The following is a 26,337-nucleotide window of genomic DNA, read 5'->3' as shown; positions in this document are numbered from 1 at the left end:
TTTATTTAGTGTCGTGCCAGAAAGTGCACCACTGCAGTGACGCCACCGAAAATATTGAGCTGGAGTGCCATTTGAAAATGCGTCATTTTTTTGCGTATGTGGAAGCGCCTTTACGTGAAATTCTGTACCGGAAATTGGTGGTCGCTTTATAGGTTGTCTAGCGTAGGAAGACTGCATGTGTTGCGCACTCTGGGAATCAAAGTGTTTGTTTTTATCACTGTGTGGTTTGTACGTGCCAGTTAGAGATGTATGTATATCTGAGTGGCGCCAACAGTAGTGTACTGCATTATTCTCGAAATAAAGATAATAATAGGAAGAAACTTCGGCGGAGCGGTTTAAAATGTCTTGTACGAAGAAACCTGAATTGAAAGACAAGACAGACATTCCGCCTACGAAAGTACGGAAGCTAGATGAAATAGATGATCGCTCGGAAGGTGTTTGTGATAAAAGCATTTCATTTGGGGATTTTAAACTCTCTAGGGTTATAAACGAAAACAGTCAGAGAAAGAGTGTGTGCGTTGAAGGTACATTCGCGGGAAAAGAGGGTATCGCAGTAGTGTTATTGGAGAAACGGCCATTTAATGAACAAAGTATTAATGGAATATTATCATCTCATAGTTCATTGAAACAGGAGTTCATAAATGACGTATACGCCAGTTACACGTGTTTGCCTAGTGTGCAGTTCAACGGTAAGTGAAGCGTATGAGTGATGTGCGTGCTGTGATTGCTCATATCGTGATCTGCTGCCTTTACTGTGAGCTTGTAATACAGCTTGTTAATATAAATGCTGTGAAAGTCCTTCAAAACATTAATTAATGTTGTGTTTGTAATGGAACTTCGAAAATGTTCCAGGTATAAAAACGACGATCATACATCCCGCAACAGAAAAACATATTAAAAAATATGAGCGACAGATATTGCATATTGTTGAAGAAACTCCGAGTTACTACCAAGAGATAACACTGCCTCATATAAAATCGGACCACTTCGGCATTCAGGTAAGTTGTAGATGGTTCCCTGTTGGGTGGTGCCCGATTCTTTCTTTATTGGTGAACGCCAGTAGAGAAGTAGGTGGGTTTGAAGTTGGGGTCCACACAAATTGGTATTCAATAGAACAGATACTGTTGAACGACTTGATGTGAATGCCCTGTAAACTTTTGTGACACCATATTGCTATTAACAAATTCTTTCATAATTTCAAGTCCATTATGTAAGCCTTTTTTGCTGATTGTAATAGTTTTGTGAACACCATATTTAGGAGTGTGCACAGGATAGTTTTGGTAACCACACTTAAGAAATTTTTCCACCCTACCCTCTATTTATTTCTTCTGTGTTGTGTAAGTTGTTGCATTCAATCTGAAGACTACAGTGGTGGAAATATTTATTGCTTCATCTCTCTTAAAATTAACAATTTTTGTTACAATCATTGAATAACTGAGCTAAATTTGCCTGATTTCTATCAGAAATGAATATACACAATAATATTTGTCAATTTGTTTTTATTCTTAATTTTTGTTTCTATTAAAATGTTTGTTGTTCATAGTTTAACACTTTCTTGAAAGATGAGTGTAAGTGGATATGTCAGCTATTCTGTTTGCTATTCTGAAAAATAAATACTAATGTTCAAAGAAACACTGCATATTAATGTTGTAACATAACACTGATGGATTTTAGTGTTTGTATTACATCATATGAACACACTGTTGCCTTTAATACATTGTTGCTCCACCAGGCGCCTTAATCACCACTTGGCATCATTACGGCATTGAAAGAATTAACTTTTTACTGTACTCCTCACTCAGTCCATGAAACCACACACGCTCAAGGGTCTCAAACAGCTCCCATTCATTCTGTGGCTTGTGTATTGTGGTGTAGTGTCCATTTGCAACAGGAACGTATAATAAAGGGACCGCGAAACGTACATACCTCCTATTTGTTCTATACAAGTACCACGTGTTATGCCCCTTGGGTTCTGTTTTGGAAGTTTTGACTCTTGAATGCCTTTGTTGTAACATAGTTCACACTCGTTTGTTGTTTTCATTTCTGTGAGAGATCGACATGACTCATATTCTACAGCCATTGTGTAGTATGACAATTGCTGAGACTACAGGAGGAGAACAGACATGTCAGTGACCTGATGGGCTGTTCATAAATCTGTGTGGGGGGAGGAAAGGGAGGGAACATGAGGGAGGTTTGAACACGGGTCTTCTGCTTTGCAATGCAACACCTTAACCACACAACCATGAGGCCATGGTTCTTAAGTTGCTCAATGTTGCACACCTTGAGCTTAGACCATTCTGTTTCTACTTCACTCCTTTTGTCACAGTTCAGTACACTTTCTTCTTGTTTTCACATTTGCAGTACACTTTCTTCTTGTTTTTGACGAGCTATCTACTGTGCTATTTTACCACTGAATCTGACGATTGTGAGCAAGGTGCCACAATGGTTAACACATTGTACATACATTTGGGAGAACAGTTGCTCCAATCCCAGTTAGGTCATACAGATTTAGGATTTCCTTGATTTTTGTATATTGCTCCAGGCAAATGCTGGATTGGTTCCTTCAAAACAAGTGTGGCCAATTTCCTTCCTCTCCTTTCATAATTTGGGCATGTGCTCCATCTTCAATGACTGTGTTGTCACCAAACCACTAAACTCTTTATTTAATTGCCCTTCCTTCCTTCTCCATTTGTTCTTTGACTCCTGTTTTCTCATATTCTTTGACAGGTGATTATTGTATCTTCATTGAGCAAGGTGGCACATTGTTAATGGACTGGATTCATATTTGGAGAATGCTTTTTCAGATCCCTATCTGGCCATCCATTTTTGTTTTCCATGATTTCCTTATAGTAGATTGTTTGAGGTGAATGCCAGAGTGGTTCCTTAGAAAATACAGAGCCGATTTCGTTCCTCATTCAAGGTTTATGCCCCAGCTCTTAAGTCATCATAACCAAACAAGGGAATTACTGAAAGTTGTGATATTGCCTATCGGCTTTGACCCATGACTTAGAGATGGCAGACACACATAGTAGGATGATTGCAACGTCACTTATTACACCTGTGAGCAAACATCAATAACACGTGAAATATTTAACTCCAGCAATAGACTGAAACCAAAGGAAGTATGGGGGTTTGGGCGCAACAAATTAAATGTATGACAATAACAGTCGTGGTGCCGTCCCAAACGAGTATTAACCGAAAAATGATACACACAAAATCCTCAACAAATACCCCCCCCTCCCAACCTCCCAAGAAGAAGAAGAAGACGACAGCAATACCAGAAATTAGCATACAACTCAAAAACTCATTGCAGCAAATTTCACTTGACCTGCATAGTTCGAACAAAGCCAATGATACCAATAACCTACAACTAGCAGAATTACCTGTTTTCAAAACCTTTCTGATTAAAAAACTCCACAATACCCATCACTATAAGCCCCAAAATATGAACTTCAGCTGACAACACAAACCAGAAAATCGTAAAACTCTATCCTGACATGAATTTTCGTATTCCCACATCTCAAAATAAAAATTACAAACGTAAAGAAACACACTACACTTCTTACAATAAAGACTAGAAGTACATAAGAAATGTACTTAGCACCCAACGTCAGCTGAACTGCACACCAGTATACCACAGTAACCTTTACTGAAACCTACCGAAAACACTTCTGAGTACTCTTGTCTCTAGTTTGAGACTCAGGCTTTGCTCAGCTTCATAAATTCTACACACTGACACTTCACATATTCTGTTATGAGGCCATATGATAGAGAAATTTAACTATAGATGCCATGCCATCACACATAGCAGCAATGAGTAATAAGAGCCATGCCTAGTACCAAACAAAACATCAAAAAAATTACTTTCAAATTATTAAAAACATGACAACCTAAGTTTTGAAACCGAAACAAATCAGTAAACAATAACTAATGAGGTTGAAATAATTTAGTGACAAATCGGAGCACCAAGTAACATGCAGTGCTATGTCCAATTCTGCATTAATATCACTTAGAAACTATTCATAAATGTTAGCGCTCCACACTAGAACACAGCCCTTCTTAACCAACATGCCCTCTGAAAACATGTTCCATTTCAATCCCACTGTGCCACAGTGGTGTCAAACAAAACAACAAAGTTAAGACGTGTCAGTGATGACAGATGATGTTCCAACTGTGTTTACACATGTGGACTTGGATTTCAGAGGACAGTGCTTCAGATCCATCTCTGGCCATCCAGATTTAGGTTTTCCACGATTTCCCTAGATCGCTCCAGGCAAATGACGGGATGGTTCCTTTGAAATGCCACAGTGGATTTCTTTCCCCATCATTGAAACAACCCTTTGATTGTGCTCCATCTCTAATGACTCATTGTCAACAGTATGTTAAGCCCTAATCTTCCTTCCCTCCTAATGACCTCATCACCAATAGGTTGCTAAACCTGAACTTTCATTTTTAGTTGCTCTTGCTGCTGCTGATGTTGCTTCTCATTCGATAACTAGAGTACAACTGTAGTTGAATCATGTTCACAGTCTTACGTAACCCAGAGGATGTATAAATTTGTAATATGATAGTTGCTTGTATCACTTGCAAAGCTAGGTTTGTTAATTATTTGCCAATCTTAATGATATTTCTGAAATTTCCCCTATAACTTTGCAATGATGTATTCTATAGTCTTATATAAGAGTTCACTGCATTGTAATAACTGCATACAATTCATTTCTCAAATAGTAGCACAAAGGCATTCGCTCCATTTATGATTTCTGCAAAGTAATAAAAGCTATTTCCAGGTAATTGTAGCTACAAACATGGGTTATGTAATATTGTGAGGAACATGTTTGTAATAAAACATTTTAAGCTACTGTTGTAATGTTTAAGATTTGGTGGAGGCATGTGTGAAGTAAATGATGTTAACCCTTTTCGTAATGTTAATAGTCGCGCAGGGTGTTGCTAACACACAAAATAAAAGTGGCTATAATGACATTGTTGTGCAGAATGTCACTTATATTAAAATATTTACTCCACAAATGGCTATTTAGAATGTTATCTCCCGGTACATTATCGTTTTATTTAATATTACTATAGTATTAGATTCGGTTATTTGAAACATATGCAATAATGCCCATTTTCTTACAATATTTTGTTTAATTATTTATTTGTTATTCTTCATGCTGTATTACAGGTATAAGACTTTATACGTATAATTAAACATTTGTTCAGTCAACTCATACAAACACTTTATGCAATCCGTCATTATCACTGGCTGCAAGGGATGCGTTATGGTAACACTTTTCACACACATTTGTCATGTGCTTTACACACAAAACTTTCAAACATCGAGCACAGTGCGATTTAACTTTTATATCTTTACTCATAGGACAAACTGTGGAGCACCTGGGTTTAAGTATTCTTTGTTCAGAAGGTGGTGCACTTTTGCTGTCTTCAGTTCCCGCCATTATAGTTGTATTCTGTCTAACTTGTTTAGGCAGGGAGTGAGTGGCTGCTCTCGCACACTATGGGATTTACTAATGACCTTACGACATCATGTAAAAACATTCTTTGGGAAATCCTCTCATTGTTGTTATTTGCGTACATGATGAAAGGATTAATACAAGCAATGTCAATTATTCAGAAAAATAGGGGAAGTGGCCAGTGCCTAGTTTTTTTTTTGAGGTTGAGTAAGTAGCGCACATTTCATCTATTGTGTCCACACCTGTTTTGGTCTTGTTGTACATTGTTATAATTTCTGGTTTATTTCCCTCCACTGTATTAGTGTCAATGGCACTGTCATGATGCAAAGATGAAAAGAGAATAATGTTTTTGCCTGTCTTTGGCACATATGAAACTATGGTGATATCCCTTCTGAATCCAAAAAGGCTGATTCTAAGTTCACAATCTCTCGTGCAAACAAAGTCTGGAGGGACCTCCCTCTAATTCTTTCTAAGAGTTCCTACTACTATAAGTTTCTTTTTACCAAGTGTACCTGTATGAAATGAGCGTTTTTTGTGAAAATGAAACACTAATTTTGAATTGAAAAGTAAAAATATTTTATTCAAAGTACTGACCATTGCTTTCTATACATTTTGACCACCTTTCTGGCAATTTGTGGACACCATGCCAATAGAAATGTTCGTCTTTTGAAGCAAACCAACCAGATACCCAATTTAGACTTATTCGTAGGAATCGAAGTGTTCCTCAGCCAATGCATGTCCCATTGATGAAAACAAATGATAGTCAGAAGGGGCCAAGTCTGGTGAATACAGCGGGTGGGGTAGCAGGTCCCAGCCAGTTTTGCTTTGTGTGCAGGTGCATTGTCGTGTAAAAAAATTACTTAGGCATGTCTTCTGGCCCATTCTGGTCTTTCCTTTTTTTTTCCGACCAATGCATAGTTCAGGTTGATCATTTGTTGTTGGTAGCGATTAGTATTCAGTTTCACCGGGTTTTAGAAGCTCATGATACACCACACCTTTGTGATCTCACCAAACGGTACACCTGGTAAGGAGCTCTTGAGCCAGTAGTATGGAACAGTACCAGTTGTCTAGTGCCACATTGCGCCCTGTACCTTCTATAGGCCATACAAGTCTATTTACTATCTCCTTAGGCGAGTTTGACAGTGCAAAGGGACCCTCTGGCTGTTTCCCAACATAGATTTCCATCCCCAAAGTATACCATGTTCTTGCGTCACATAAGGTGAAAATTTCGCAAAACCCCGAAGATGGACAAAGTTTTGCAGATGTTTGTAATATAGCACGTGCTTCAGTGCGAGATGCTTTTGATAATCTGCACAATGAAACTCTGTCTTAGAATCTGGCAGAAAACCCTAAGAGATTCTGGTCATATATAAAGCACACCAGTGGCAAGATGCAATCAATACCTTCACTGCGCGATAACAATGGTGAAGTCACTGATGACAGTGCCACCAAAGCAGAGTTATTAACACGCTTTTCCGAAACTCCTTCACCAAAGAAGACAAAGTAAATATTCCCGAATTCCAATCAAGAACAACCATGAAGATGAGAAACATAGACATAGATCTCCTCAGTGTACCAAAGCAGCTTAAATCACTTAATAAGGCTAGGCTTCTGGTCCAGATGGTATACTGGTCAGGTTCCTTTCAGAGTATGCAGATGCAATAGCTCCATATTTAGCAATTATATACAACCGCTCGCTTAAAGAAAGTTAGGCACACCAATACCCAAAAAGGGAAATAGGAGTAATCCGCTGAAGTACAGGCCCATATCAGTAACTTCGATTTGCAGTAGGGTTTTGGAACATATACTGTATTCGAACATTATGAAGTTCCTTGAAGAAAACGATTTACTGACACATAGCTCTCTATACTCGTGAAGTAATGAGTGCTATCGACAGGGGATGTCAAATTGGCTCCATATTTTTAGATTCTCAGAAGGCTTTCGACACAATTCCTCACATTTGTCTTCTAACCAAACTGAGTGCCTAAGGAATATTGCCTCAGTTGTGCGAGTGGATTTGTGATTTCCTGTCAGAAAGGTCGCAGTCCGTAGTAATAGATGGAAAGTCATTGAGTAAAACAGAAGTAATATCCGGCGTTCCCCAAGGAAGTGTTATAGGCCCTCTGTTGTTCCTGATCTATATTTATGACATAGCAGACAATCTGAGTAGCCCTCTTAGATTATTTGCAGATGATACTGTCATTTACTGTCTTGTAAAGTCACCAGATGACCAAGAAAATTCCAAAATGATCTAGATAAGATATCTGTGTGGTGTGAAAAGTGTGAAGTTATTCACATGACACTAAAAGAAATCCGCTAAATTTCAATTACGCAATAAGTCGCACAAATCTGAAGGCTGTAAATTCAACTAAATACTTAGGGATTACAATAACAAATAAGCTAAGTTGGAACGATCACATAGATAATGTTGTGGGTAGAGCAAATCAAAGACAGTGATTCATAGGCAGAACACTTAGAAGGTGCAACAGATCTACTAAAGAGACTGCTTACACTATACTTGTCCGCCCTATTCTGGAGTATTGCTGTGTGGTGTGGGATCTGTATCAGGTGGGACTGATGGATGATATTGAAAAATTGCAAAGGAGGTCGGCTCGTTTTTTATTATCGCGAATTAGGGGAGATAGTGCCACAGACATGATACGTGAATTGGAGTGACAATCATTAAAACAAAGGCGCTTTTCGTTGCAACAGGATCTTCTCATGAAATTTCAATCACCAGTTTTCTTCTCTGATTGCGAAAACATTCTGTTGGCACCCACCTACATAGGGAGAAATGATCATCACGATAAAATAAGAGAAATCGGGGCTCGCACTGAAAAATTTAAGTGCTTGTTTTTTTCCCACTCGACGCTCAAGAGTGGAATGGTAGACAGCCAGCTTGAAGGTGGTTCATTGAACCCTCTGCCAGGCACTTTATTGTGAATAGCAGAGTAATCACGTAGATGTAGATATTTATTTCGCAGGCTTGCTTGGTATATACTGTTGGAAACTGCATTTGCCTCTAAATGCAACCAGCTGTTAATCCACTGTTGTATATTCAGACACAGTACAATTACTGACACAGTTTGACATGAATAATTCAAACACTTCTCTGAATGCAACTAGGCGATCAAGTTCTCTCTGTTGTGGGTCTGTCTCGAATATCATTGAATCTCAAACAGTGCAACAAGAAACGAAATCACCGTAAACTCATTGTTGCATGAAATATTGCGGTTTCGAAACCATTTGTCCCCCATAAGTCTTCCAGACTTTGGTGTCCTGCCCTGTAATGCTCAGCCAATATCAACAGACCCGTAAGAGATTTGATTTCGTCCTCTTTTGTTGGTTTGGCATCACGTGGTTTGGCATCAGGGTCTCTTGTGAAATTTGATGTAATGTGTTGTATGTAAATATTTGTGCACGATGTAACCATTGTAATTATTGTGTCATTTATAAATATCAAAAAATAGTCCACAGCAATTTTCACAGATTTTGTAATAGCTTTTACACCACGGAGATGAATAATGGGGTCTACACTTCTAGTTCTTACTTTGTGACTAGGACAACTTTTCATCCACTTTGTAACCTTATCCATTCCAATAAAAAAAGCATGCTTGCTTTCATTATCTGCTACACTTACTTGCATTTCCAGTTCCAGTTTGTCTTCATCCCCCGTTTTCGTGTCACTATGATGTGTTTCCTCCTCTTCTCCTCCTACAAATGTTTCGTCTAAGACCTCATCCAGAAGCTTCTGCACTCTTTCTCGTTCTGTTTCGTAACGATCCGTAGCTGTTTTAATTGCACAGAGCAACAAAATACAAGCAGCTGCTATGGAACACAACTGTGCGCTTTCTCACAGCACTGCAACATAGCTGCGCAGGGTGTCAACTCCCCAGGGCACATTGTTGCATGTTTTCAAGGAACTTGCGCTTGCATTGTAGATTCTGTTGTTACTCAAAGCTTTCATATTACGTCCTATAAAGATACCAAAGAACATGACGTTATACTCCTATCCATTATGTAATAATCCATCGATAAGGGTGACTGGGGTGTTCTGAACACCCCATGTGACTGATAAAGAGTTAAAGAATGTTTGTTAAAATGTTTAAACAATCAAAATTCCACGTTAGAACACTAACAATATAAGGGAATGATAGCTTACTGCTCAATGAGATGATGATACATTAAGTAGCAGATGGGCCAATGCAAAGATGCACAATAGCTTTCGGCCAAGGTCTTCATCAGAAAGGGAAACACTCAAGCAAGCAAGCACCCATCACACAAAAGACCGCCATCTCTGACAGCTCGGCAGCTCGTACCGTAATTCTGGTCAGAGGCATGAAGGGTTTGTGTGGGAGTGTGAGTGAGGTTGTGTAACGATTTTTTAATTGTGCCTGTCTGCAACTCAGTGTCTCATTTGTACAGTGAGTAGCAATCTATCGTTTCCTTAAATTGTTGTTAAAATGTTTGTCCTGTTATTGTTTCATAACTTGTTGTATACTTTAAAAATTTGAGTGACGGCTGTTCACTAGGAATAATTTTTGATGTATTGTTGTATCAGAAACTTCCTGGCAGATTAAAACTGTGTGCCGGACAGAGACTCACTCGGGACCTTTGCCTTTCGCGGGCAAGTGCTCTACCAACTGAGCTACCCAAGCACGACTCATGCCCCGTCCTCACAGCTTTACTTCTGCCAGTATTCTATTGTTGTATCTGCTTACAAATTCATATTCCTAGAAAATATTTTTGATATGAAACTACTGACTTTTAATCATTGTATGATCATAGTTAATGTTCTTTGTTCTTTTTCATTTTCTAGTGGGTTTTTAATATTTTAGATCACAAATCTGAGACTGATCGTATAGTATTTGAAGATCCTGATCCTGAAACAGGATTCATTTTGCTTCCCGATTTAAAATGGGATACCAAGCAAATTGAAGACTTGTACCTAGTGGCAATTGTTAGAAAATCTGGCATTCTCTCATTACGTGATTTGACAAGTGAACATTTACCACTTCTGAAAAATATAAAGGAAAAGGGAACGGTAAGTTTCTGAAGAACAGTACGTAACAATGTAATTTACTCTCAACAGTAACGTCTTTTAAAAAGCTGCTTTCCCATCAATCTGTTTCAGAATGTCATAAAGGATAAATATAAAATTCCTGAGACGCAACTACGTATTTACCTTCACTATCAACCATCATTTTATCATCTTCACGTGCATTTTACAAATTTGCAATATGATGCCCCAGGTATGTGAAAATGGTAGTGAGAAATTGATAATTGTTGCTTATGTATATTTTGCACTTACTTTGTCTGTGCACTCTCAGTCCATCTTGGCATCTTGATAGTATGGGATGTAGTGCTTATAGTGGTTGGGAAGAGGAAATAATGTGAATCGTTCAGAGATGAAGTAATTATCATTTAGCCACATAAGAAATTTTGTGCCCAGAAACATGTGTGTGTTTTAAGAAACATTGTGGCAGTTCTGTAACATTAATTCACTGTTAATTCCATTTAGTTTTGGTGTGCAGCTAGGTATTTACCTTGCCTCCCCAACAATGTACAGCAATGCCGGCGTGGCTGCGGCGGCTATTCTCTCTTCGTGCTGACTCTGTCTCTGACAAGGTCCATTTAAAAATGCAAGTCCTCACCGCATCGGGATGTGGGGATTAGAACATAACTTGGTTGGAGAATGAAAACGTGCGACTTCTGCACATTATAACTTAATTAACAATATTGGGAGAGTGCAAGTACATATGTCTTTATCTCGCCAATTCAAAATGCTACGTGCCAAAATTAGTGAAAAAAACTTGAGATACAAAAAAATTGGTAGTATAGCTTTCAATTTTCTTTCAGCTTGCTCATCTAATCACACCTTCCTACGGTGTCTTTGCCGCATGGGGACGCCTGAATATTTATTTGTGTGTGTAGGCCATCTAAAGAACTTACACGTACTCTCACACAAGGCATGGAAACAGCTCCACATAACGTGGATCAGGTCATCCAACATAACTTGTGGTAGCACCTTTTATTGCTGGATAAATTCAGTCTGGTGGTTAGCAGAGCAAGTCATGCATTTAGTTAGGTCTCTCTCAATGCTTGCTCTTATGTACCTGGTACTTGTTGACAAGGCCAGCCCTATGTTGTCTTTATTCCCTATCAGATAAAACCCAGATCTATATGCACCATAGAAAAGGTATCACGTGCTGCTGCAAGTTGTCATCTCTACAGTCCGCTACCATTATCGCCCCCTTACAAAAAATGTGCTATAGCATATTTGCTCTTAAGTAAATACCATCCCAGACAAGAACACTGGTTTGTCCTTGATATTACAGCCTTGTTAATATTTCGAGATCATACCAGTTGAACAGTCAATGAAGTTTCTCAACAAAACTGAAGGTTGCAGTACATGGGTCAGCTGTGATCCATGATGTCATCAAGCTGGCAATCGTCCATATTCCAAATGTGTATAGGAATTAGGTGTTTTGGGCAGGAACAAACTAAGTATATAGTAATCAAAATATCCACAACTGTACTGCCGGTCTACAGTGTCCAAGGGGCACAATATTTCGGAGATCAGGTGAATTGACGGACTGAGCTCCTGTGAACGTGCCGGCACGTAGATCCGTACGCTATGGCTGCTCACAGGGAACTGGGTTCAGTCGCGGCGGTGGCCGATTTAAATACCCGCTGCCCGCGCCGCACTCCTTCCGCCGTCCGCGCCACGGTCGCGCAGTGGAACAGATTGAGATGCCGTCTCAGATGACATTGGTGTGATGGCTCTGTCCGCCGTGGTCGTCACAACTATACGTCTGCTCGATTTACTCTTGATTAATCCAATCGCTGGTTCCCAAGCCTTGCTAAGATTATAGCCAAAGTCATAGTTTATGAGGTCGTCATTGGTGCGAATTTCGATGGCCCCTCTAACAATGCTGTCCCAGTATCTCGACGTCTGTACCAGAATTCTTGTGCGTTCATTCTCCATAGTGTGATTTTCCGACAAACAATGTTCAGCGACCGCCGACTTGCTCGGATACATCAGTCGAGTGTGCCTCTGGTGTTCACGGCATCGATCCTCGACTGTACGCATCGTCTGACCAATTTAAGACTTGCCACATTGACACGGAATCTGGTACACGCCAGCCTTCCTCAAACCGAGGTCATCTTTGGCGCTCCCCACCTGTGCACGATTTTATTCTGGGGACAAAACACAGTTCCGACCTGGTGTTTCTTCAAAATGTGGATGATTTTCCCTGAGAGTGCGCCTGTATATGGAATAAACGCAGTGCCTACCTCCTCCCTGGTGATTTCATCCATCTCCACAGGTTGTGCTGAAGTGGTTGGGTGTAGAGCACGTTGAATCTGCCACTCTGAGCACCCATTTTTTCCAAATACAGTTCTCAGATGTTCCAATTCCTGGGGTAGATTCTCTGCGTCAGAGATAGTGTGCTCCCTATGTACTAGAGTTTTAAGTACCCTATTCCTCTGTGAAGGGTGGTGGCTGCCGTGATTGCAAAACCTTCTTCTAAAGCTCATAATAATTCTAAAACCTAGTGTTTAAATGCATTACTATTCACCTATCATAGCCACTAGATTTTGCAGGATGTAAATGCATTTTTGATGAAGACATGTTCAGATGATCCTGCTTGACAGACAATAAATCTGTTTCCTTTTCCAGTCAGCCCTTTCAAACCACTATCACCTTTTGAATCTTTGTAAAGTGATTTTGATTTGAGCCAGTTCTCTTAGAGATAAATAGTAGGGCAATGATTTTCTTTTCTTATGGTGAGCATTTATCTGAGAAATGGAGTCCTAGCTGCTAAAAATGTCAGAACTCTCAATCAGAATGCATTGTTGCATTTCCTGTTTGAGAGTCGTGAAGATTGCATAATTTTTCCACTCAACTGATTGCCCCTTGTGAAAGCAGTTTTGTCTTTTAAGACATCTGTTATGTATTTCCTTGTAGAATACTGGCCATCATAAAGTTCCTTTATAATATGATGAATGAAGTCTTTGTGGAAACTGTCAAAGTCAGTGGCAGTTGTTCTTTTACTGATATCTTTCCTCAGATATTCAAACTTCATTTCTTGGCCCCTTACCCATGCTTCTGCATGTATTCTCTGTACTGTTGTGAGTAAAAACCCACATGCCTTTGCTGTTGCAGTCAACGATCAGCTCTTCTGCTACTATCTTCAAGATTGCAAAGAAGTTTGTATATCTTGTGTGAGTCAGTGTATGTTGTAACTCATTCATCTTAATTCAAAAACAATAGTAATGGTACTACACAATGAATATTGCAGCTCTCTACACAGACATAAGACACTTCCATACACCAACACATAAGCAAATGATGCATAGCACCGAAGTTGCAGACCCGTGCTAGCATCTCCATAAATAAAGTCCAGTGTTGCCACATGACTCTGTTAACAGTTACCTGTTACACACTGTTATGATACTACTGGAACAACATCTGTGGCAAAAATGACACTGTGGCAACAGGGTATGCTTACAGTTAACAGAGCCCATGTGTCCGTTTCAGATGCACTCTATAACTGGACCGTATTTTCATCCTCGGTGATCTTTTCAAAAGATATTTGTATCATCTTTATTTTGTTGAAAGACTATTGTAAGGAACTTTCATGACTTGTTAGTAAACCCAATTTGGAAGAATCTGTTCTCTTCAGATTTGTTGATCAGGGTTCTTCTCTGTTATATAATTACCTTTGTTTTTCTGCACCACCTTGATACTTCCACATCACTTGTAGCTGTTCTCTTTGATTGTTATAAAAGTAGAGTCCAGAGTGTGTTCTTTAGATTTCCCATCACATGATCCTCTGGAAAAAGCAACATGACAGACCTCCTCAAGGAACATCCTCATTCATTTCTTGTAGTGGTTAACTTCAGCGCGCATAATACATTATGAGGCTCTGCTACTACCTGACCAGTCAGTCGACTGAGGCTCATTCATTTGCTAGCATATGCATCTGAAATCGAGCAGATGAAAAATTTGATTTGCAACAGCCACCCTTCGCAACTTATCTCTTCTTGTGCTCTAGTTTTCACTGGCACTACTCAAAATGGAAAATTCCCATGTGTAAATAAAAGATCATGACGGAATTTAGTGGGTATGTAAAGGGTTCAATGTAATGCAGTGCTTAGTTTTTTGTTTTTGCCCTATTTCACTTTAAAAGGGCAGAGCACACAGTGAAAGGTAATTTGGCATATTATGTTTAGAGGGAATATCTTTGAAATGACGATGTTTAAAAAAATTGTTTCATATAAAAATCGAAACATAATTAACATTCTTGAAAACAGCTTTTGTAATAATTTGAAATTTTCTGTAATACCAAACACTGTTTCATGATTTTGATAAATCAAAACTTTTCGTTTAATATGGCTGGTTCCTGAAATACCCTTTTTTTTTTTTTTTTTTTTTTTTTTTTTTTTTTTTTTTTTTTTTTTTTTTGAAAAATTGGCTGTACGCGATGTGCTGTTAGAGTATTTTAACATACGTAATTAAAATATCTAAATGTTCATTATTATTATGTTATTTGTTTCACTTATTTTTGTTTAATGTTTTGAGTTACTATTTTACGTTTTTCAATTTGTGTTTTTTGTTTCCTTTTTTAGTTTACCATTTCCGATACATGTTTTTTTGTTAACTAAAATAGTTAGTAACTCATTATGGTAGAAAATCATTAGAGTAATGATCATTTGTAAAGAAATGCTTAAAAATGTTTTCAACCAATGGAAACTCCAGGTAGCAATATCAACAATGTTGGAAAAGTTAGATTACTGCTTACCAAGATGATTACATGGCAAATTGCAGACAGGCACAGTTAAGACACTGACATACAAACCTTTCAGTCACATCTTTCATCAGTAGAAGAGAAACAAACACCATTCATTCACACAAGCAAGCAGACCTCAAGCACTCATGACTGCCACCTCCAGCAGCTCGGGCCAAAATGCAGCAATCGTGTGGGATGGAAGCAGCAATCTGGAAGGGTTGGGGAAGGGTTAGCAGTGTATGGGGGGGGGGGGGGGAGGGAATGTGCAGGGACTAGAATGTAGAGGCATAGGAGAGAGAGGAAGCTTTGGAGACCCACATCAAACCATTCAAATGACTGACGATCCAAAACAGCAACAAAAATGGTATCACAACAAAAAGGATAGGTTAAACTTCGGTTACACGATAAATCATTCAAATCTAAAGGCTGAAAATTCAATTAAATACCTACGAAAAACTATTACAAACAACTTAAATTGGAAGGAATGCATAAAAATTGTTGTGGTGAAGGCTAACCGAAGACTGCATTTTGGCTTGACCGTCCTCTGCAGCACAGTGTGGGATCCGTAGCAGATAGGATTGATGGAGTACGTTGAGAGAGTTCAAAAAAAGGGCAGCACATTTTGTATTACAGCTAAATAGGGGAGAGAGTGTCACTGACATGATGCTGGATTTGTGGTGGACATCATTAAAACAAAAGACTTTTTCGTTGCAGCGGAATCTTCGCACGAAATTTCAATCGCCAAGTTTCTCCTCCGAATGCGAAAATATTTTGTTGATGCAGACCTGCATATGGTGAAAAGATAACCATAAAATAAAGGAAATCAGAGCTCGCACCGAAAGATATGGGTGTTCATTTTTTCCACACTCTGTATGAGATTGGAATAATAGAGAATTATTGTGAAGGAGGTTCAATGAACACTCGGCCAGGCACTTAAATGGGATTTACAGTGTGTCCATATAGATGTAGATGTCTTGAAGGGTGGCCCTGTGGAGGAAATGTTTAGAGCAAAAAAAAAAATTATATATATATAGATGAGGTGACTTACAGAACAAAAGCGCTGGCAGGTCGATAGACACACAAACAAACACAAACATACACACAAAATTCAAGCTTTCGCAACAAACTGTTGCCTCATCAGGAAAGAGGGAAGGAGAGGGGAAGACGAAAGGAAGTGGGTTTTAAGGGAGAGGGTAAGGAGTCATTCCAATCCCGGGAGCGGAAAGACTTACCTTAGGGGGAAAAAAGGACAGGTACACACTCGCACACACGCACATATCCATTATTAAATATGTCTGCTTGTGTCTGTATGTGTGGATGGATGTGTGTGTGCGTGTGTGCGAGTGTATACCTGTCCTTTTTTCCCCCTAAGGTAAGTCTTTCCGCTCCCGGGATTGGAATGACTCCTTACCCTCTCCCTTAAAACCCACTTCCTTTCGTCTTCCCCTCTCCTTCCCTCTTTCCTGATGAGGCAACAGTTTGTTGGGAAAGCTTGAATTTTGTTTGTATGTTTGTGTTTGTTTGTGTGTCTATCGACCTGCCAGCGCTTTTGTTCGGTAAGTCACCTCATCTTTGTTTTTATATATAATTTTTCCCACGTGGAATGTTTCCTTCCATTATATATATATATATATATATATATATATATACTTCGCTTGATTGTTCCAATCGGTATGAGAACAATCAAATATTCAGTGTCGTGCCCTGCTGATACGGATAAACTACTTCGTCCGGAAGTTATTTAGTGAGCACAAAACATACCAACATATCAAATGGTGAAGGGTAATCTATGCTTCTAATGAAAGGACAAATTCTAGTCTTAACTATAAAGTTTATTTGAAAACAAACTCATCACTCAATATGAGCAATAAATGAGCTGCAAACTGTCCAGCAGATGTGCAGCATCAGTAGGTTGTGGGGCAGGGACAGTTGGTCAAGCGCATCAGCAGAGGGTGGGAGACAAGAATGGGGACTATGATACGATTGGGGGGGGGGGGTGGCAACTGTTGGGTGGAGGGCATGGGAGCGGCATGTTGCCATTGGTTGAGGCCGGGACAATTATGGGAGTGGAAAATGTGTTGTAAGAATAACTCCCAACTGCACAGTTCAGAAAAGCTGATGGTGAAGCGAAGGATCCAGATGGCTCGAGTAGTAAAACAGCCATTGAAATCGAGCTTGTTATTTTTGGCTGTGTGTTGTTGGTCTACTTTGCTCTTGGCCACAGTTTGATGGTGGCTGTTCTGGTGGACAGCTGATTGGTAGTCATAACAATATAACAAGCTTTGCAATGATTGCAGCAGGGCTGGTAAATGACGTGGCTGCTTTCACAGGTGGCCTGCCCCCTGATGGGGTAGGATAAACCTGTGACAGGACTGTAATAGGAAGTTCTGGGTGGGTGGATTGGGCAGGTTTTGCACCAGGGTCTTCCACAATACAATCTTCTCGGCAAGCAGTTGGCACTGGCACTGGGATTGGGAGTGGCATATGTACGGACCAGGATGTTATGGTGGTTGGTGGTTGACAGAACACCACTTGAGGAGCAGTGGAAAGAATCTCTGCTAGGATGTCCCTTATTTTAGAACATGGTGAAAGGTAATCAAAGCCCTGGCAAAGGATGTGTTCCAGTACAGGGTGATACTGGGTGATGAAGGGGGCACTCTTTTGTGGCTATTTCTTGGAGTGAAGGGAGGGTTGGTGGTGATGTGAAGGGGGAAAAGGCAAGGGAAATCTGTTTATGAACTAGTCCTGGGGTATAGTGCCTGTCTGTGAAAGCCTTGGTGAGACCCTCTGCAAACTGAGCAAGAGGGCTCTTGTCATTGTTGATACCACATCCTTGGGTGACCAGGCTGTATGGGAGGGATTTTTTGGTGTGAAAGGGATGCCAGCTGTCGAAATGCAGGTATTGTTGGCGGTTGGTGGGTTTAATGTGGACAGAGGTGCAGAAGGAGCCATCAGAGAGGAGATAGTTAATGTCTAGGAAGGTTGTGTGCCATGTTGAGGAGGGCCAGGTGAACCTGTTGGGAAAGAAGGTTGTGAAGGACTGAAGATATAGTGTTCTGATCCTGAGTCTAATCATGAGATATCATCTATGAACCTGAGCTAGACTAGGGGTCTGGTGTTTTGGGAGGTTAGGAAGGTCTCCTCTTGATGGCACATAAACAGGTTGGCATAAGAGGGTGCCATGCGGGTGCCTATGGCTGTGCCGCAAATTTGTTTGTATAACTTCCTTTCAAAGAATTGGAAGTTGTAGGTTAGGATAAAGTTAATAATGTGTATGAGGAATGAGGTAGTGAGTTTGGAGCCTGAAGGACCTTGGAAAAGGTAATGTTTAGTAGCAGTAAGATCATGGACATGAGGGATGTAGGTATATAGGGAGGTGGCGTAAACAGTAATCAGTAGGGATCCAGGAGGTTAAAGGGCGGGGATGATGGAGAGTCTGTGAAGGAAGTGATTAGTGTCTTCGACGTGGGAGGCTAGATACAGGCAATTGTCCAGAGGTGTTGGTGAATGAGGGCCAAAATTCTGTCAGTGGGGGCACAATAACCAACCACAGTGGGGCGTCCTGGATTGTTGGGTTTGTGGGTTTTGGGAGCATGTAGAAGGTGAGTGGTCATGGTGTCATAGAGGTGAGAAGGTAAACAGTTTATAGGTGGAGGAGTAGTATAATTGGCAGAGGTCTTCTGCCAGGTAGTCACTGCAATTCATAACAGTGGTCGAATCTTTGTCCCACGTACTATTTCTTAAATGCTGCCTAAACTTTGGAGTCCCTCGAAATGACCAAACCATTAATATATCTTCCTCTCGATCCCAATGCTCGTTTCATAATAACCTTCACCTTTTCTGATTCTGCCAGTCCCTGGCCCTCAAAAATCTGGTACTGCAAAATACATCTCTGTGGCTTGGGCATTCCCAGAACTGACTCTGTTCTCTCCGCAAAATACTGCCACTGTGCAGTCCCTGGTTCATGCATCACATATCTGAAACTGAATCATTTGCTCTTCAGCATTTGATGGAGCATTCCAGATGCAACCTCCACAAGTTATCCAACCTGCTGACATCCCATTGTCGCCTCAGGGCACAATTATCCAACACCAATCCTACCCCAGTGTTCCTCCTCGTCCACCCCTTGTAGCACTAAAAACCGTGTCTAGCTGACCTTTTCAACTTTCCACATCCCTCAAAACTCCCTATCAACATCCCACCACACCCAGAGCAAAAACATTCCCGTAATGCTGTTGTTAACCTTCAACTCTTCAGAAGTTTGTTCTATCCAAAGGCCTCGCCTTTAGCCCTACACCCAAATTTAACCATGCTGGACTTGTCAAAGACCTAACTCTTCTTCTCCCGATCCCTGCAATGGAGCACTTCTTTCACACCATCCCCCCCCCCCCCCCTCCCCAAGTGAAACCACCCTAATTCCACCGTTGAATCCTGCGTCTTCAAGTTCGTACCCTCATCCAACTGTGACCCTCCCACCAAACCACCTGCTAGTCACCTCAAACTTAGCTTCACCATCCTTTCCCAGGTCCCTTCCTCAGAACACCAATCTTTCAGTAGAAGAAAGAGTAGCCATACACAACCTCAAAACAAATCCAGACCTAATTGTCCTTTACCCGCAGACAAAGGTTCCATCAGTGTTGTTCCAAATCACAGTGACTACCTGGTAGAAGGCCTCTGCCAATTAACTAACTCCTCTACCTGCAAGTCCGCCGCTCGTGGTCTTGTGGTAGTGTTCTTGTTCCTGAGCATGGGGTCCTGGGTTCAATTCCTGCCGGGGTCAGGGATTTTCACCTACCTCGAGATGACTGGGTGTTATTGTGTCGTCTTCATCATCATTCATCCCCTTTACGGACAGAGGAAGGCATCGGCAAACCACCTCCATTAGGACCTTGCCGAGTAGGGCGGTGCGGGTCTCCCACATCGTTCCCCTATGCTCTGTCAAGAAGCATGAGACTTCATTTCCATTTTTTTCCACCTACAAACTGCTATAGTGGTCTCATCCCACAGGTAGAACACAACCAGCAATACCTGCTTAAAGCCCTTGGCCCTTCCCAGAACCTTTTCCCTGAATCAATGTCCCTCCTCAACACTATGACACCCAGCACACGCAGCTTCTGCATGCTCTCCAAAATCCACAAACCGAACAATCCTGGATGCCCCATTGTGGCTGGTTATTGTGCCCCCACTGAAAGAATTTTGGCCTTCATTGACCAACACCTCCCACCAATAGCCCATAATTAACCTCCCACATCAAAAATACCAACCACTTCCTTCACCAAATTTCCACCATACTCGTCATCATTGATCTCACCTCCCTGCACACTAACACCCCTTATGCCCAAGGTCTTATTGGTATTGAACACTACATTTCCCAACATGCTTGCTCACCAAACCCATTATGTCACTTCTCATACGCATAACTAACTTTGTTGTAACCCACAGCTACTTTGCCTTTGAAGGGAAGGCATACAAGCAAAACCATGACACAGCCGTGGGCACTCACATGGCACCCTCCTGTGCCAACCTGTTTATGGGCCATCTAGACGAGGGAGACCTTTCTAGAATCTAAAAATTCCGAACTCCTAGTCTGTATCAGGTTCATTGAAGATATCCTTATGATCTCGACCCAGGGCCTATATGCCCTATCTTTTTGCGCCTCAACACCTCTCCCAACATCTTCGTATGGTCCTCCTCAACCCAGCACGCCACCTTACTATACGCTGACCACCTGCTCTCTGGTGACTCCATCTGCACCTCTGTCCACATTAAACTTACCAATCACAAACAGTACCTGCATTTCGACAGCTGGCATTCCTTTCACACCAAAAAATCCCTCCCATACCGCCTGGCCTCCTTGTGATAATGTATCTGCAATGACAAAAAACCCTTGCTCAGTATTCTAAGGGTCTCATCAAGGCCTTCACAGTCATGTTCTATCCCCCATACCTTGTCAGCAAACAGATCTCCCATCCCATTTTCCCTAACACCCCTAGTCCTTCCGTCACCCCCAAGAACCAGCCACAAAGGATTGTCCTCTTAATCATCCAGTACAACACCATACTGGAACAGCCCTTTGCCAGGTCTTTGATTACCTGTCCTCATGCCCTGAAAGGAGGGATGTCCTAATGGAGATTCTTCCCACCACTCTTGAAGTGTTCAGTCACCCACCCAACCTTCACAACATCCTAGTCAATCCCTATGCTACTCCCAATCCCAGTACCAATCCCTTGTGACAAGGATTGTATCTCTGTTGAAGTCCCAGGTGCAGAATATGCCCAATCCAGTCACCCAGAGCTTCCTATTCCAGTCCTGTCACAGGTTTATACTACCCCATCAGGGCCCAGGTCACCTGCAAAAGCAGCTATATCATTTACCAGCTCTGCTGCAATCATTCCACAGCTTTTTATGTTGGTATGACAACCAATCAGCTGTCCACAGCCAAATCGTGGAAAAGAGTAAAGTAGACCACCATATAGCACAACATGCAGCTGAACATAACAATGACTGCTTCACTGCCTGAGCCATCTGGATCCTTCTCTCAACCAGCTGCTTTTCTGAACGGCACAGATGGGAGTTATCCTTGCATCACATTCTGTGTTCCCGTAATTATCGTGGCCTCGACCTATAGTAACACACTGTCCCCACAATCTCCATCCGACGGTTTACTTACACTCTGTGCTGATGCACCTGCCCACCTTTCCCCACTGCTCTCCTTTTTCATTCAATTTTTTCCACCTTCCTACCCCACAACCTACTAATGGTGTGCCTATTGGCATTATAGTCCCTGCACGCTCCGCCAGACTCTGCTCCTCTCCTGCCCCCACCCATACACTGCTATCCCTTCCCCTCCCCCACCCCCTCTAGATTGCTGCTTCCATCCCATGTGATAGTTGCTTTCTGGCCTGAGCTGCTGGAGTTGGTGAGAAACTACTCCAGGGCCTGATGAGATCCATTACGCCATGCGTCATCATCTGTGCCCTGAAGCGATTGGACAGCTCCCCTTGTTTCGCTCCCAGTACAGTTTCAGGCACTATCGTTCCATCCTTGAGAATTTCATTCTACAGGAGGTGGCAATACAGGAGTCATTCTTATGCCGAAACCATTTGGTTTCTGTGTTTTTTTACCTCGAAAAAGCATGACACTTCTTGGAGGTACAACATCCTTTGCCAACTTAATGAGTGGGGACTATGTGGACACCTGCCACTTCTAATCCAATCCTTTCTCGACGACAGACATTTTCGTTATCGCATTGGTGATGTCATGTCTGACTGCTATGTTCAGGAGAATGGTGTCCCCCCAGGGCAGTGTCCTCAGTGTCACAATGTTTGCCATCGCTATCAATGGCATTTCCTCAGCAATCAAATGCTCTTTGTTTCTGGGCTTACTTTGTAATCATCTACTCTTCCTCTGATCTTACATCGACGACGAAGCGGCTACAGCTGACCATTAGGAGGCTGGAAACCTGGGCATGGACAACTGGTTTTCGGTTCTCACCTGAGAAGACTGCGTGTGTCAATTTTAACCGTGCTTGATTGAGTTTTAACCAACCAGTTGCTACAATTGGGGACACTGTTTTATGTTTTCAATACACTGTGCGCTTTTTGGTTTTAATGCTTGGCTCAAAATTAACTTGGCTTCCACATCTGAAAGACCTACGGACAAGGGGCTTCCAGTCATTGAATATTTTGAAATGCCTTAGTGGAAAAACATGGGGAGCTGACAGATCCCACCTCCTGCAGTTGCATAGGGCATTTGTTCAATCACAGATTATGTCAGTGTGGTCTACGGATCGGCCGGTCCTTCCTACCTCTGGCTGTTAGACGCTGTCCACCATGATGGCATTAGGATATCGACTGGAGCCTTTTGGACCAGCCCAGTTAAGAGTCTGTGGGCAGAGGCTGATGAAGCACCACTGTGGATTTGGTAACATATCCTTTTGGCTCAACAGGCACTGAAAATCTCATTGTCCCCTCAGTCATTGACATTTAGGTCAGTGGTCCAACCCACCTGTGAATGTTCAGGAATCGGCCCCATGCGACCCAGCCTTTCGGTATACATGCTATTGACTATCTCAAGGATCTGGATCTCTCAGGCATCAAAATACACAGCCAGGGATGGAATGCATTGCCCCTTGGCCTCTTCAGAGGCCCACTGTGACTTTCAGCTCTACACAGTACAAGAAAACTGGTACTCCAGATTTTGTTTTTACGACTTTGTTTTCGTCTGTTTTAAGTACGTACCACAGTTTTATCATTATTTATACAGATGGATCCCAGCAGGAGAATGCCCCAGATTGTTCTGCTGTTTTCCCTGATAGGGTTTTTAAATTGCATCTTCCAGAACAATTTACAAATTATGATGTGGAGCTATATGGCATTCTGATGGCATCGGAGAGGGTTTACAGACATCACTGTACAAGGTTTCTTGTCTGTTCCGACACTCTTAGTGCACTGCAAGCATTTCACCAAATGTATCCAGTAGACCTGCTGATTCAGCTCATCCATGACTCCTTGCAGTGGCTCCAACACTGTGGCAAGAAAGTGATCTTTTGCTGGGTACCTGGTCACATAGGGATACAGGGCAAAGAAATATCCAACAAAGTCACCAAGGAATCATGTTGGGATAGTGCTGTCCATCAGTGTCCCATCCCATTGTGTACTACCATCTTATTTTCTGACAGATGCATCGTGCTTCAGTGGGAGACTGAATGGTTGCAGGTGATGGACAACAAACTGCGGCCGCTTAAATCGACCACAAAGGCTCGGTGGACTTCATATCAGCCTCACTGCTGGAAGGAGGTACTGCTTACCAGACTGTGCATTGGGTGTAGCCCTTTAACACATGGCTTCCTCCTCATATGGGGGGATCCACCACTCTTGTGAAGTTTGTGGCATGCCACTTTCAGTTCAGCTTATTGTGGCTACTTGTATCCTATATACTGATATTAGGGCAGCCCTCAGTCTCACGGGAGATCTACTCATCATCCTCGCAGATGCCAACACCAGTGTTACACGCGTGGTGAAATTTTGTGAACTGTCAGGTCTCATCTCTGAATTAGTGGGGAAAGGCGGCACACTTTAACACATTATAAACTCCTGCGCATGTGGGGACAGCCTTTGCCTCCATCCACAAGATTTTCATGCTGTCTTTTGTGTGTGTGTTTTTCTCTTTTTCTGATGATGCCCGACATCAAAAGGTTTGTGTGTCAGTGTCTCTTAATTGTGCCTGTCTGCAGCTTACCATGTAAGTACAAAGAAGGGCAGCTCGTAATGTATTATCGCGAAATAGGGGAGATAGTGTCACAGACATGATACGTGGCGTGGCAATCATTAAAACAAAGGCGTTTTTCATTGCGACAGGATCTTCTCATGAAATTTAAATTGCCAGTTTTCTCCTCTGATTGCGAAAACATTCTGTTGCCACCCACTTACATAGGGAGAAATGATCATCACGATAAAATAAGAGAAATCGGGGCTCACGCAGAAAAATTTAAGTGCTCGTTTTTCCCGTGTGCAGTTCGAGAGTGGAACGGTAAAGAGACAGCTTGAAGGTGGTTCATTGAACCCTCTGCCAGGCACTTACTGTGAATAACAGCATAACCACATAGATGTAGAATCTTTATGCTAAGTAGAAATCTCTCTCTTTCCTACATTGTTAAAATTGTTTTTGTTGTTTTACACCATGCACATGAAGTGTATGAAAGTTCTTCACTGGTTGAACACGACGGACGACACAATGTGAAACAACATTCAGCAGGATTTGCAAATTGGGGCGGATGATCCTCTAAATATCCCAATTTGTGTCAAGCTTGTTTCAGTTGCCTTGGGAATTGTTGACAAAGAAATTTGATTATACATTAGTGACCAGCAATTATATGGTTTTCAAGAACACTTATTACATTTCAACTTTTATATGAAACACATTTTTGTGTCTCATGGCTTCAAAACATAATATACCAAATTAGCTTTCAGGGTGTGTTTTATCCCTTAAAAGTGAAATTGGATACAAATGAAAAAAACTATATTGCATTTTTTTACCCATCTACATACCTACCACGTTTCATCAAGATTGGTTAATTTACACCTGGGAATGTGCCCTTGTCAGTGGGAAGTGCTCACAGATTGAGTAGGATTCATTCGAGCCACTGAAGGACCCATACCAATTACTAATACTACCTTCATTTGTAGATGGGCAGTAATTATTCCTGTCTTGAAATCTGGTGAAGATTGTGCAGTCCAATCAGTTAGCAGTGTGTAGCTCACACTCGGTGTATTGGAAAGTCTACTAGAATGGACGGTCAGACACGAGGTAGGACCAGCATGGACGGGTTTGGTGAAGTGTCTCCCATTGATAGTTACAAGGAAGCCTATGCATGGAACTCCATCTCTGCCATCTTTCAACTCCTGCACTCTTGCCTTTCTCCACACGTGCTGAGGGGGATAACTAATTCTTGCAGGAGGACGATTTCACCGACCCGGATTCTTCATTTGGGCATTTGATTTTGTGATACTTGCTCAAGAGCATGAGATAATCCTTAGTCAAATGCTTCCAGAAATCTTTTTCTGTTTTCTGATGGGGTCTGAAATATCTTGTCAAGTCTTTTAAGATACAAAATTGTTAAGGCTTTCATGGCCACTTGTTAACAAACTGCCTGTTGGCTCCTGACTCGTATTCTTCGGCTGACATTAGATGATATTTCTGACATTTTGCCTGCACAAGTGGCTGACATTTTTAGTTTCACCCTTCATTGCTGGTGATGGAATGGATCTGAGCTCACGGCCACAAATTATATGTACCTGGTGCGCTGATGTCAAAGGGCTTCTCCATGGTCATTTCCAGTACGGTTCTCTTTCTGCCTGCGACAGTCATTTGCTGCACCACAGGAAGCCAGGATCTGTTTACCTTGAGGCTTTCTTCTTTCCTGTTGAAGCTATTCTCGTGTTTGTGTACTTCTATAGCTTCTCTGAACAAGCATGTGTGATAGTTCTTCTCTATAGCCAGAACTTCTGTGTTCACGAATTTTACTATGTGGTTGGTCTCGCACAGCGTGTGCTCATCTGCAGCCCATTTCTCTA

The 26,337-nt window shown here is 41.5% G+C and overlaps 1 protein-coding gene across 1 annotated transcript in view; it reads left to right on the top strand.

Annotated features, from left to right (window-relative positions):
• Positions 1-227: 227 nt before the first annotated feature.
• The window catches only part of LOC124776328 (m7GpppX diphosphatase), a 38,496-nt gene continuing 12,386 nt past the window's right edge, over positions 228-26,337 (top strand). Inside the window, exons 1-4 of the mRNA XM_047251266.1 lie at positions 228-689; positions 853-998; positions 10,288-10,512; positions 10,603-10,720. Of these exons, the coding sequence (XP_047107222.1) occupies positions 341-689; positions 853-998; positions 10,288-10,512; positions 10,603-10,720 (838 nt within the window). The 5' untranslated portion in view covers positions 228-340. The remainder of the gene's footprint in view (positions 690-852; positions 999-10,287; positions 10,513-10,602; positions 10,721-26,337) is intronic.

The sequence above is a fragment of the Schistocerca piceifrons genome, chromosome 2, assembly GCF_021461385.2.
Source record: "Schistocerca piceifrons isolate TAMUIC-IGC-003096 chromosome 2, iqSchPice1.1, whole genome shotgun sequence".
Lineage (NCBI taxonomy): Eukaryota > Metazoa > Arthropoda > Insecta > Orthoptera > Acrididae > Schistocerca > Schistocerca piceifrons.
The sequence above is the reverse complement of the archived record's forward strand: the minus strand, read 5'-3'. Positions and strand labels throughout refer to the sequence as shown.